The following is a 13,004-nucleotide window of genomic DNA, read 5'->3' as shown; positions in this document are numbered from 1 at the left end:
CGCGGCTCTGGCAACATTTTTCTTCCGGGTCTGCGGGGGCAGGAAGGAGGAGTATTTGCAGGCTTAGATGCGACCTTTTTCTTCGGGCCGTGGTGACGTGAGGTCCACCACGGCCCTGCCGATCTTCGGCGGCCGTATGGGCCTTCTTGTCGGCCACCAGCAGCTCGGCGCCCCCTAATGCTAGGTGCCCTAAGCGATTGCCTAGTTCGCCTAGTGCTTTCACCGGTCCTGGTTTCTGGTCACCGGAGAACCATGGTATGGCACTGTCCTCAGCTGAGGATAGGCAACTCCAATCTTGGGGTGCCACACACAGCTCTGGTTTTTACAGTATCCACAATGAATATACATGAGGTAGATTTGCATAGAATGAAGGCAGTGCATGCAAATCTAGCTCATGCATTTTCATGTGAGCCACTCCAGGACTGTAGTTGCCTACTCCTGCCCTATTACATAGTTGCTTCCTTGGATTTCTGCCCCCAGATACTTGATGTTACACTCTTTTTTTTTTTTTTTTCAAAAAGTCTATATTACTTCACCCTTGATCACATTTCAAGCTCTCTTATTTCACTCATCACTTTTTCTGTTCCATCTGGAGTGTCCCCTTGTTGCAGACCATAGTATCAACTGTGAAAAGACAAACCTTTTTCTTCCAGCTTATTTATAATATCATGTCTGAAAATGTTGACCACAACTGCATCCAGGACTGATTCCTGTGGCACTCCACTGATAACCCCACTTTCTTTGGCGTGAACTGCATATACTGGTGCCCTCTATTACCCATCACTCAGCCAATTCTTGATCAAGTTTACCACCTTGGGACCAGCTTTGCTTATTTATGAGTCTTCTGCAGTGTCAAATTATACCTCATTCAGCACTCGGCCCAGTCGAAAAGCTTTGGTCACCTAGTCAAAGCAATGAATCATATTTGCTTGACAAGCAAGGTTTCCCACCTCTTCACAGCTTGAGGCAGGAAACATAAAAAAAAAAAATTCAAAAAATCCAACAAGAAGTTACCTAAACAATAACAACAAAACTAACGTAATATAAAACCAAGAACTGTAAATAATAAACTCTCAAAAAAACATCAGCGTGAGAGGAAGAGTAAGCAGGAGCTGGGCCTAAAATTTCATCTCCAAGCTTGCATGCCTGTGCAAACAAAAAGCTCTTTAATTGTGTTTAAATATCGGTGTGCATGTGAAGGAACGTAAACCTGTGAGCAAAGAATTCCAGAGGCCACAGGTATGCATCCAGGGACTGTGGATGCGTGCACGTGTGCATCCGAGAAACTCAGCTCCTTTAGTTCTGGGTGGAGTGTCTTGTTTTCTTTTCTTTCCTTTCCTAATATAAACACTTGTTTCCTTAAAACTGCTTCTTTGAAATTAGCCCACTGCTCTTTAGATCTTCCCACTCAGTCAGTGTCTCCCTAAGGTACTCCCCCATCTTAATTTAAAATAGAATTAAATTGAATTTTGTATTTTTATTCCACTTTCATAGCTGGTCAACCACTTCACAGTGAATTACACAGTGGATGGTTGGTTAGTCAAATGAAAGCATTATGTTATAGGTTAGGAAGCACAAGCCGGCATTATTTTACAGGTAGTTTACTATATTGTGCTCATAATGATAGTTATGATTTACAAAGACCAGCAGTTGTCAGCAAAGGTTTACAAAGAATTGCTTATTTAATTAATTCAGCAATTATTTACATCCAGTGTGAGCTTGGAGTGTTGCTAGTTTGTATGTAGTGTAGCATGTTGTTAGATTAAGGTTTTTGTGAGTTGACAGTGTGATATACTGTCCTACAGAACGTTAGTCTTCTGGGTAAATAGCCAGGTTTTTATTTGATGTCATTGACTCCCTGCAGGTAGCGGGGAAGCATGTTCCATAATCTGATACTGCTCCTGTGAAGGCTCTGGTTCTGTTTTTTATATTTTTAAACTAACAAAGAGGGTCATTGACAAAAGATTTTCTCCCATCTTCCTATGTCTGTAAACAGTTATGATGGCTTTTTGTTGAAGCCGAATGACGGTATATAAAACCTGATAAATAAATAAATAAATAATGTATCTACGGGAAAAATTAGTAATTAGGGCCCAGAATTAGCACTCCTGAAATCCAATACGCTTACTTTTGTGTGACTCATCTTTGCCTTTGCTCTTTTATTAAACCATAGTGTTTGAAGATCACTGGAGCTCAGGTGGTCATCTGCTTAGCACTAGAAACGCTGAAGTCCATATTGAGAAACTAACTGAGTGATAACTATCTGGATATCCAGTGGCACTTGTCCAGATAAAAGTGCCACTGAATAATATATCCAGATAAAATTATCTGGATGACTTTAGGCCTAGGTATTTGGCTGATTAGAGTTAATTGGGTAACTTTGGCTGAATATCAGCACTGAAGGGCTAAAGTTAAACTGTGTTCTGGAAACACCCCTAGCACCATCTCTTTTTATCTGGCTACATTTTATGCATGCAGTGATTTACCTGGATAAAAAATGTATCGGGTCACTGGAAGGAATAACTGAAGTAGCAATATTTATCTAGCTAACTCCCAAAATTTTTAATACCGACCTCACTGTCCTTATTTGTAAGTATTTAGTCCAGGTTTGCTCTCCCCTTGTGGGTTCTGTAACCAGTTGCCTGAGTAGCACACCTTGAAGGGAGTCTATGATCTCCCTGCTTCTGTTTCTACATTGGAGGTGCTCTAGTCAACAACCTCCAGAACCCGATACACGTGCACCCTGTGCCGGGCCATCAGCTATGGCTGTTGCACTATGACGGAGATTCCCTTTCCTCCAGAGGGCTGTGAATGTGGCCTCCATGGTAGAGGAAGGCAAACTATGGCCTGTAGACCACATTCCTGCTCTGGGAAGTTTCCATTTGGTCCACAGCAGTGAGATGGGTCCCAGCCCATGGTGGGGAGAAGTGATGTCACTTCCAGTTGAAAGTGATGTCATTTTCTGACCTCTGAGCAGCTGCCCTCCCTTGCCCCTCCTAAACTTCGAGGGCACATCACCCCTCCCTGTACATTGCTCAGATCTCTTGGGGAAATAGAGAACCGGTTGTTCATTGTCACCCCCCCCCCCCCCCCCACCACCACCTGGACCAGACTCCTCAATGTTTTCCCACTCCTGCTCTACAGCATTCCCAGCCCAGGCCAGCTCAGAAAGCAGAAGCTGGACCTGGGAATCAAAGCCATATTTCCTGCATGGCAGTGCACAGCAATGCCACTGACCCACTTAGGAGGCCCAAGTGCAAGATTTCATTACCCAGACTATGAATATTTGTACACACAGCCTTCCAGATATTGCTCCTTCCATTGTCTTTCTCCTCATGCCTGCCCTCCTAATCCTCCCTGTTCTTTGGCCTTGAGGGATTTCACCCCCTTATCTCATTTATAAGTTGGGGCCTACAGCCTGATTTAGCCATCTTCCATCTGCCAGCCTCTTCATCTTGTTCAAACCCTTGTCAGTTTGTGAGCTGAACTGATCACGTAGGACCATGGTTCCCATCTCAGACTGATACAGGCCATCCATGTAGGTCCCAGAACCCATAAATCCAAATCACTCTTCCTTATATCTGCCATGCACTGGCTTTTCCGTCATGCGCTGAAGTTTTAGGTACAATGAACCCTGTCTTCTCCCCTTATCACAAACAGGTTACACCTCAGAAAACAACACTACATAGTAACATAGTAGGTGGCTGCAGAAAAATATCAACTGTCCCATCCAGTCTGTCCAGTTATTTCAGTCCACACTGCCATTTCAGCTATAGACACTTGACTGCTTGAGGGATATTGTTCCTGATCCAAGTCAGTATTGTTGTCTTCCTCTTTGATTCTCTCCCATCCTAGGCAGATGGGCATCCAAGTTTCCACACCCAGTCGAGCACCAATCAGCGCCCATCTCATCTCCAAACCCTGCAACAAGCCAAGCAGACACTACAATCTGGGAGGTTGCTGCTCAAACATCCAGCCATGTGGTCTTGCTGTACAGCTCTTGACAGCAGCCCGAGACCCTTCCTTAAATTTCCTCAACTCCTCTTTTATTACACTGACTTGGCTCCTAATCAGACCATTTGTCCCCAAGTAGACAATGACAACAGCCCCAGTAATCGCATATCTATACTCAATGATATTTTTCTTTTTCAAACTGTATCCTATGTATGCTCCAGAATTTCAGTGGCACATGACAAGTAGTGAGACAGACCCAATATCTGCTAGTTGTTTCTGAAAATGTTTAACCATTTTTTTTTTCACAATTCCATCAAAACCCTGGGAGCAAAAGTATCAGTAAGACAATGACAAATCCTCTCTCACAAACTGACTCCAATTATTCAGTATTGGTTATGATGTAACAACTGACAACATACATTGCATGAGCCAATCAGATCCCATTCTGCATAAAGCAATTTGTGAAACTGCTCTAAACATGATTGCTTCCCTGGATTTTGTGGCAGATTAAAGTTTTTGCAAACATGAGGATATTAGCAGCAACACTCTTAATGGATGTAGGGCAAGGATTGCCATTTTTTTTCTGAATGTTAGATTTTAGTTTACACAGAGGGTACAGCTTGAAGACGGAAAAGTGGACCAACAGATACCAGAATGCATTAGGAGACTGGCGGAAAAGAAAATAGCTGATTTACCTCTGAGTAATATCGCAAGCCTGGTTAGACTCTTGTGCTTTCAGGAGATAGTTTTATTAGAATTTGTCCTGGCTTTGGAACTTTGGTTCCTAGTTCAAGGTCCTGCAGGAAGAGGTTTAATACAGTGGTTCTGTTTTGCAATGGATTTAGCCGCATGAGTTCAGTCAGACCCGTAGCCTCAGCTCTTGGATGGTAGGTATATGATGGAAGTGAGACTGCCAGAAGAAGTGACCCTTGGTATGGCTGCAAAGAGTGAAAGAGGGCAGGGGTTAAGACTGGCATTGAAAGAAAAAACAAGTGGACATGACACTATCTTAAAGGTTTGCCATGAACGTGCAAAACAAAATGTTTACTGCCACGATGTTGAGTGCTACATGCTTTAATTTCATTGAGGAGTAGTTTGGAGGAGGAAACCTAAGGAAGCCTGATATAAGGGGTTTCAAAGCAAGGAGTAAAGCAGCTAGACAGTGTGTGTACAGAGAAGGAGAGACTCACTCTTAGGAGCCAGGAGGGCCAGGAACTGCAGTGTAAGAAACATGCAGTCCTTCTTGGCATTTCATTATGGTACTTAAACCATCTTCTTAAGGAAAAGATTAGCTCTTTGCTCCTTTGCCACTTTTAAAGATTTGAAAATCATTTTTGCTGAAAGCACAAACTTGGATGTCAAATATACAAAGGACCTTTGGATTAATTCTAGAGCTGCCCATAGCTCTCAAAGTCCTGAGCAATCTTTCAATCGCCTCCGCTCTGTCTTTTACACCCTTTCCATGCCCTCTCTCTTTATTACCCTTCATCTTCAACCCTTCAAGTTCCTTTTGGCTGTTGTTACCCCTGCAGTCCCTCACCCTCCCATCTTTCTCTCTCTTTCTCAATGCTCCATCTCTGTCTCTCCTTCATTTCAATTTCCTTCTCTCCTACCCATCCACTTACATTGCCCTATTTCCCCTCACTACCCTCATACCTCCATCTCCCTGTTGTTTCCCCCCCTGCCCCAGCTTTCCCTTTCCTGTCTCTTCTCTATCTTTCTTTCAGTTACTACCCTTAACAGAAATATGGGGGTAACCTTCATGGAGCGGCAGTTACTATGCTTAACAGAAACACGTGGGTAACTTGCACAGAATGGCACTTACTACTCATAACAGAAACATGGGGGTGGCCTGCACAGAACGGCAGTTACTATGCTTAACAGAAACACGTGGGTAACTTGCACAGAATGGCAGTTACTACCCTTAACAGAAACATGGGGGTAACCTGCACGGAGCGGCAGTTACTATGCTTAACAGAAACTGCAGAGAATGGCAGTTACTATCATAAGAAACTTGCTGGGCAGACTGTATGGACCATTTGATCTTTTTCTGCCATCAATATTATGTTACTATGTTATGCTCCTCCCAGTCCTTCAGCCATCCTTCTCCCCCATTCCTGCATCTTTCTCTTTTCTCTGCTTCCCAACCTTTTATCTCCCGCTGGCTCTCTCATCCCCCCTCCCATGGTTTGGAATAGAAAGGTGTCACATGAAAAGGGGGAGGCATGGCAGACATAAGGACAGGAAGTGCAGCTCCTCTATCCTGCTCCACACAGCCTACATTGCTGCTCTGGGGTTGGGAGGCAGCCATCCATCCCAGGAGTAGCCTAGAAGATCCAGGAGGTACCTGAATTGTCACTTTGTAAAGTTCACTGTGTATGAAAGTGTTCGTGCGTACGTCTAGGTGTGTGCACATGCCTCCGTATCTTGTGTGTCATGCTTGAGACTTGGTGTCTGTTGTATTAGATAATGGGGTGTGCTCAGCGGACTGCTAGTTTCTACTTAATCTATACTATGCCCTTTGCTAATAACATTTTATTCTTCTCTGCTCTAGTGTTTTGAACCGCAGCCCTGCCACCTTAATTAATGAGATCATTTTAGTGGATGACTTCAGCACTGACCGTAAGTCAGTCTCTCCCTTTCTCTCTTCGTACATTCTCCTGTCTGGCGCTACCCTGCAGTGTCATTATCTTTAGTGACAGCTAGTGGTGAGCTCAGAGCTGAACATGTGCATCTCCTGTGCCATGCCCAGCAGGCTCGGGGAAATTAGTATATGAATTAGTCCTGGTTTCTATAACTCATATCCTAGTGCCTGTAATCCTTCTATCCTCAGATGGATTTGAATGTTAGAATAAAAGGCTTGTGTTTAAAAAATTTATGATTCTGAGTAAGCCTGTGAAATGTTATCATGGTAACAGCTATATAAAAGTAACTCTATGCATCATATTACATTATGAAGCAGGACTTGGCAGCTAAGCAATCTTTGGCTGATGGGCAGTCACAGCCAAGCAATTACAGCACCACGGTGAATTGGATAGAAGAGGTATGAGATTATGTGGTTCTGCAATTGCTTTTTTAAACTTATCACAAGAAAGAAGTGTTATAAGCAAATATTTCCACAAAAGACTCGCATCCAGGAGCCGGACACTTGTCTCAGTGACACGAGGAAGAACTGGTTTTATTCTTAAGCTCAGCTTCTGCTCCACAGACTGGGGGAGGGGAGGGGAGGGGAGGGATACTGAAGAAGCAGCACTCACAGTCCCTGGGGGAAGGAGCTTCAGTGGTTACACGATGTGACTACTGAGGGACTGCGGTCTGTGGCCCCTGGGCCGAGAACTGTTGCTGTGATGGCTGTGCTAGCTGAGGGTGGTGATAAAATGGGGACAAACCCTATGTGGATGCAAATGAAGGCTCATGATGGTACCGTAACCCAGTTCCAATTCAGCTGAAAGTCCAAAGGAGAAGGAGGAAACTAGTGCACCAAAAATAAAAATTCAAATAAAACAACCCATATAAATCCATTTTAACCATATGTGAAGGAGTATATAGGAGAAAACCCCAAAGTACTTTAAAGGACCAGATCCAGAGATCTGGCCCAGTCCACCTTAAGCCTAAGATAGCAGGCGGAGGTCCCTGGGAAGTAGGGAACAGGAGGCCCAGGGAGAGAAAGAGAATACAGATGAACTGTAAGTCCAGCCTGAATCAGTCCTCTGGCTACTCTAAGACCGCTCATGGTGCCACATCATATAACACGAGAATAGAGTTGGCAACTGGCTCCATTTTGAGTAAGACCAACTAATCCATCCCTGGTCTCACTCCATCGATGAATAGACTTGAAGTCCTGCTCTACTTAGGGAAATAAAAAATACAGGTATAGACATAGAAGGAAATAAAACCTGGACTGGATCCACCTGTCCTGAAAAACAAAAGGAAACCAGTTCACAACTTGTCATTAGAGTAGATGTACTGTTGGATTATAATTAGGATTTCTGATGTATGTGTTTATTCATTGTATATTTTACTGTTTTTTTTTCCAGTTAATTGGTGGCGGGGAGGTTATAGATGCATAAAATAAGCATTTTTCAATGATTTCACATTTCAGACACTATAGTGAGATTACTTTCTTGGTTATTTCCCCAAACACTCTGCTTACAATGTTGTCATACTTGGCACATTTTATGTAAAATAAAACACACTTGCATTTCTATTGTCGCTTTGTAAAATGCTTTATTTTATAGCAAATGTATTTTAAGATCTCAGTTATCTTGAAGCATTGCAACAATGCACATGCTGGTCCTGAGTCACCCATAGACAGGCATCCGAAGCCATTCTGCTATTGGTCTTGGGCTTTATAACACCTTCCGATTGTAGGATGACAATGCTCAGTCCTGTTGTATCGTATTGCTACAATATATTGCACTGCTGCTGCTGCTGCAGTCTTAGACAACATTAGCCTGCAGTCCAGGATACCTCACTTTCTTTGCCACTGCAGCTCAACAGGTGGCAGCAGCAATTCTGCCAAACAGGATGCGAGGCCCATATACCAAAGCACAAGCCCTTAAAAATGCTCAGGAGCTACAGAGAGTTTTTGGGCGAGATGCTCCGGCCTCCTACTGAAGCCGTGCAGCTGCGGAAAGAGTTTTTTGCAAGCAGTGACCTTTTGGAAGAGACAGACTAGAAAAAAAATCCGGGCCTATGAAGCAGATTTGGTAGGGAATCACCCGATACCCTTTTCTCCCTTTGTACACTTCATTTCTGAATTAAAAGTGGCTGGCTGCTATTTAAGCAGCAGAGACTGTTGCTGAGATGTCATGGAAAGAACATTGGCTCTGTGGCTGAGGGAGGTTTTTCAGTGCATTATATTTGTTTAGGTCCACTTTAGACAGTAGGATTAAGACCATCAGGGTGATTGATGGGATAATAAATGCAACCAGAGCTCCCGTTAGAACACATGGGAAGAGCTGAATCGCGCTGCCCAGTTAAGCCAAATAACTTCTTTTTGCTTTCTTTGTTGCTCTTCAGCTGAAGACTGCCAGCTCCTTGCGAAAATCCCGAAGGTTAAGTGTCTGCGGAACAGCCGGAGAGAAGGTGAATCTGGGAACTTTGCAATGCCATGTTTACTCATAACAAGCAGCAAGCTTTTCGGCTTGCACTGATGGCGGTGAAAGGTTTTCCACTGGGGAATCTCTGGGGCACTGTATTGTGACATGCCAAAAATTACTAATTTGTGTTTGTGCTCCAAATGAAATGCGTGCATCTTCTCCCACAGCAAAAATAAACTTAAATATAATCAAAGGATTTGCTTTTCAGATTCCCTCCTTGGCATCCTAGCAGTATTATGATCTTCTTGACTTTTTGTCACATCAGCAATTCCACCCCCCCTCCCCCGATTGCTCCTGTGGTTACCTGCACTCCCATCTCTCTGACAGTTAATGCTTTCTTCTTCCACGTTGCTTGATCCTTGTATGATGTTCCCTTTCTTGAACACTGGTGCTTGGCTGAATAGGAAGAAAGAATGAGAAGTTGGCAGAGCTGCAAGGAACTCGGTTGTCCAGGCAATGTGATAAAAGAAGTCAGTAATTTTAGAGAACGAAATAGAAGACAAATTATTATTCTGATATTTTTTTTAGCACCTTAGAAAAAAAAAAGGAGCTTCAATGTAACAAGGATGGGGTTTACTCACTACATGTAACATAGTTAAAGAGACATGGGGAGGGGGCACGAGGAGCACAAAATGGTAGAGTTAAGGGAAAGTCTGTTTGAAAAAAATGGGTTTTGAGCCTGAACTGGCAGAAAAGAAGTTTTGGGGACGTGGGAGTGGGGCGTGGCAGTTTATTCCACGGTGACGATGTGAGTAGGGAAATGTGCGGAAATGGAATGGGAGAGGAAGGTGCGTGACTGTGAGCAGAGCAAAATAATGGGAGATGAGAGGGCAAGGAAAAGAAATCCAGGACAGTTGATCAAAGAAGAAGTCCAAAGGATGTTGGAAGTCTGGCTACATCTAGTAGTTTAAAAAGAAAAACAACAACAACAACATGAGCACACTGAAAAATCGTTTATTTTCCCCATCACTTTCAAATGCTTTGGTTCTTCATAAGATGTGGTGCCTTTTACTGGCTCAACATAACAATTATGTTGGTGTTGGTTTCCTCAGACTCTCCATTGAAATTAAAATTTAAAAAATCTTTAATGCAAATCCAGCAGTTTTTAGGTCCATCTTGAAGAGCTGAACTCTCTTTCCTGGTCTTGGCCTCATTCTGATCCAACCACTTGGTTTGCTCTAGGGTTGATACGCTCAAGAGTGCGGGGTGCAAACGTGGCTTCTGCCGACATCCTCACCTTCCTGGACAGCCACTGTGAGGTGAACAATGAGTGGCTGCAGCCCATGCTTCAGAGAGTCAAAGAGGTGAGTAGTTCATGCTAGCATTTCCCCTGCAAAGCTCTCCTCCTGCCATAAAGAATAAGAGGCATTGCTTAACCCTTAGGTAAGCCTCACCTTTATTGTCTTTCTGATTTAAAAAAAAAAAAAAAAAAAAAAAAAGCTGTGATCCATTTCTTAGAGCTTGCAAACACATGACCCCATATTTTCTGTACTCTTCTATAAAATATCAACAGAAACTGCAATGCAATATACAGTATCACGGTGTAAGCGGGACTTGTGAGGTGCGCAAGTCAACAAAGCTTGAGGAAAAAAAAATGTGACAAAAGCTTTCCCCGCTCATGCTAAAACATCAATATTTATTTACTTATTTATTTAAAAACTTTTCTATACCGTTGCTAAGTTAAATACCGTCGCAGTGGTTTACATGTAGGCACATATTTAATGTAGGTAAAAGTGTACTATAGTACATTCTAACAGGTGCCGTCAAAGGTTCGGTTACAATATATCATTAGACATAGTTATTTAGCAAAGTAGTTCATGACAAATTGTACCAAGGTACTTACACGGGTGGTTTTATCACACATAGTATTATAGTTAAGCTTATTGTGGTGTAGAGTTCATAGACTAATCTACTGTAACGTTCTTGGTACCCAGGGTCGGTGCCTTTCTGTCTTTTCCTGAATAATTTCTCTCTATTCTCTCTTCTCTTTGTAAAATGCTTGTTTAAAAAGCCATTTTTTAAACTTTTCTTGAATGTCTTGAGATCACTTTGTAGTCTGATCTCTGGAGGCATTGTGTTCCAGATTATGGGTCCTGCTAGTGATAGGGCTCTTTCTCTCACTTGTTTCAGTCTTGCTGTTTTAACTGATGGAATGGTTAGGAGTGCTTTATTTGCTGATCAGAGGTTTCTGTGTGGAGTGTGTACCCGTAATGCTATGTTTAGCCAATCTGATTTCTCATCATAAATTAGTTTGTGAATGATACATAGGGTTTTGTATTTAATTCTGTGTTCAATTGGTAGCCAATGTAACTCTGCTAGGGTTTCAGTTATATGGTCCCTCCTTCTTTTTCTGGTTAGTATTCTAGCTGCTGTGTTCTGAAGTATTTGCAGTGGTCTTAATGTCGTATTAGGTAGTCCTAGCATAAGGGCATTGCAGTAGTCCGTGTTGGAGAAAATTAGTGCCTGTAGAATTGTTCGGAAGTCATTTTGAGTTAGTAGTGGTTTAAGTACCATGAGCTTTGCATAACCTTCCTTTACTTTTAGTGATATGTGTTGTTTCAGATTGATTTCAGGATCTATAATTATTCCCAGGTTTCATACTTTTCCAGTTAGTTCAATTTTCTGGTTGTCTTTGAGTATTATTGAGGTTTGACTGATTTCAGAATTTTTTCATTCTAAGTGTAGAAATTCTGTTTTATCAATATTAATTACAAGTTCCATTTGTGTCAGTAGTTGTTTTATAATGCTTAGGTACATGTTGGCTAGGTTTAATGTTTTCTCTAAAGTGTCCTCTATGGGTAGAATTAGTTGGATGTCATCGGTGTAAATGTAGTGTATAATTCCTAGTCCTGCAAGTAAGTGGCATAATGGCAGCATGTATATGTTAAAAAGGGTCGCAGATAGGGCTGATCCCTGTGGAACTCCTGTTTTGAGATTAATTTTTTCTGATAATGTGTTGTTGATCTGAACTTGGAAAAACCTGTTTTTTAGGTATGAACTGAACCATTTTAATGTTAGACCATGTAATCCAATTTCTTCCAGTCTATTTAGTAGTATTTTATGGTTTACTGTGTCAAAGGCTGCCGATAGGTCAAGCATTAGTAGAATATAGTGTTTACCACTATACAGACGATGTGGTGAAGAATGCAGCTGCCTGAATGCTTGAGACATTGGTCGCATGGAAGGGTTGTTGTATATATGTTCTGTCAGTAGGAGAACTTTGTAGGGAAGCTTAGCGGGTTTGACCGTGCAGGAACTCAGTGGTGTGGCAGCAACTCTCTTAGGGTCATTTGCATTCTGCTTTTTGTTTTCTACCATGCTCAGTAAAAAGTTCAATAATTAAAAATGAATGCTGTTTATTTTCCTCTGACTTGAGCTCTTGTGCGTGAGGTGATGGAAACATCTAATTCATTCCTTCATAGTAATATCTAATCGCACGTATTTGAAGAGGCCTGTCAGATATGACTGACTCAGAGGTAGCCAAGTTGAATTTCCCCCTTTCCCCTCTCCTGCCAAGAGGATAATGTAGAGATGTAAAGGATTGGGATTCATTTTGAGTAAGCCGCTGAGCATCATCATAACTTGCTACATTATATATAGCTAAGTTTCGGCAAATTCACCTATATTAATTTAGCTGGGTATAGTATAGTTGGCTATGCTGCCACTGAGAGGTTTACTGAAAATGTACCCCTATATGTCTTGGTGAACTCCCATCTTCAAAATAAACTCCCCTCCCTGCCCCACAGCAACTGGCACTTACCTCCCTTCCTGATCTCGAAGCCCTGATTTTCAAAATACATTTTCTCACCCAGATATCAACCCCTCTTGAGCTCCTTAATAAACACTGCAATCCCCTCCAGTGGCTCTGAAGCTCCTCTGTTAGGAACTCTATCTGTGGCTGCCTATTTTGCTTAGAATCCAGTTCAAAATTTTGCTACTGGTTTTTTA

The 13,004-nt window shown here is 42.3% G+C and overlaps 1 protein-coding gene across 1 annotated transcript in view; it reads left to right on the top strand.

Moving 5' to 3' along the window:
• Positions 1 to 13,004, top strand: part of GALNT16 (polypeptide N-acetylgalactosaminyltransferase 16) — a 403,191-nt gene that overhangs the window by 250,666 nt on the left and 139,521 nt on the right. The window contains exons 4-6 of the mRNA XM_029598802.1: positions 6,509 to 6,576; positions 8,977 to 9,042; positions 10,239 to 10,360. Of these exons, the coding sequence (XP_029454662.1) occupies positions 6,509 to 6,576; positions 8,977 to 9,042; positions 10,239 to 10,360 (256 nt within the window). The remainder of the gene's footprint in view (positions 1 to 6,508; positions 6,577 to 8,976; positions 9,043 to 10,238; positions 10,361 to 13,004) is intronic.

Source organism: Rhinatrema bivittatum, chromosome 4, assembly GCF_901001135.1.
Source record: "Rhinatrema bivittatum chromosome 4, aRhiBiv1.1, whole genome shotgun sequence".
In the NCBI taxonomy this organism is placed as follows: Eukaryota; Metazoa; Chordata; class Amphibia; order Gymnophiona; family Rhinatrematidae; genus Rhinatrema; species Rhinatrema bivittatum.
Note: the sequence above shows the minus strand (reverse complement) of the source record. Positions and strands in the feature narration are given on the sequence as shown.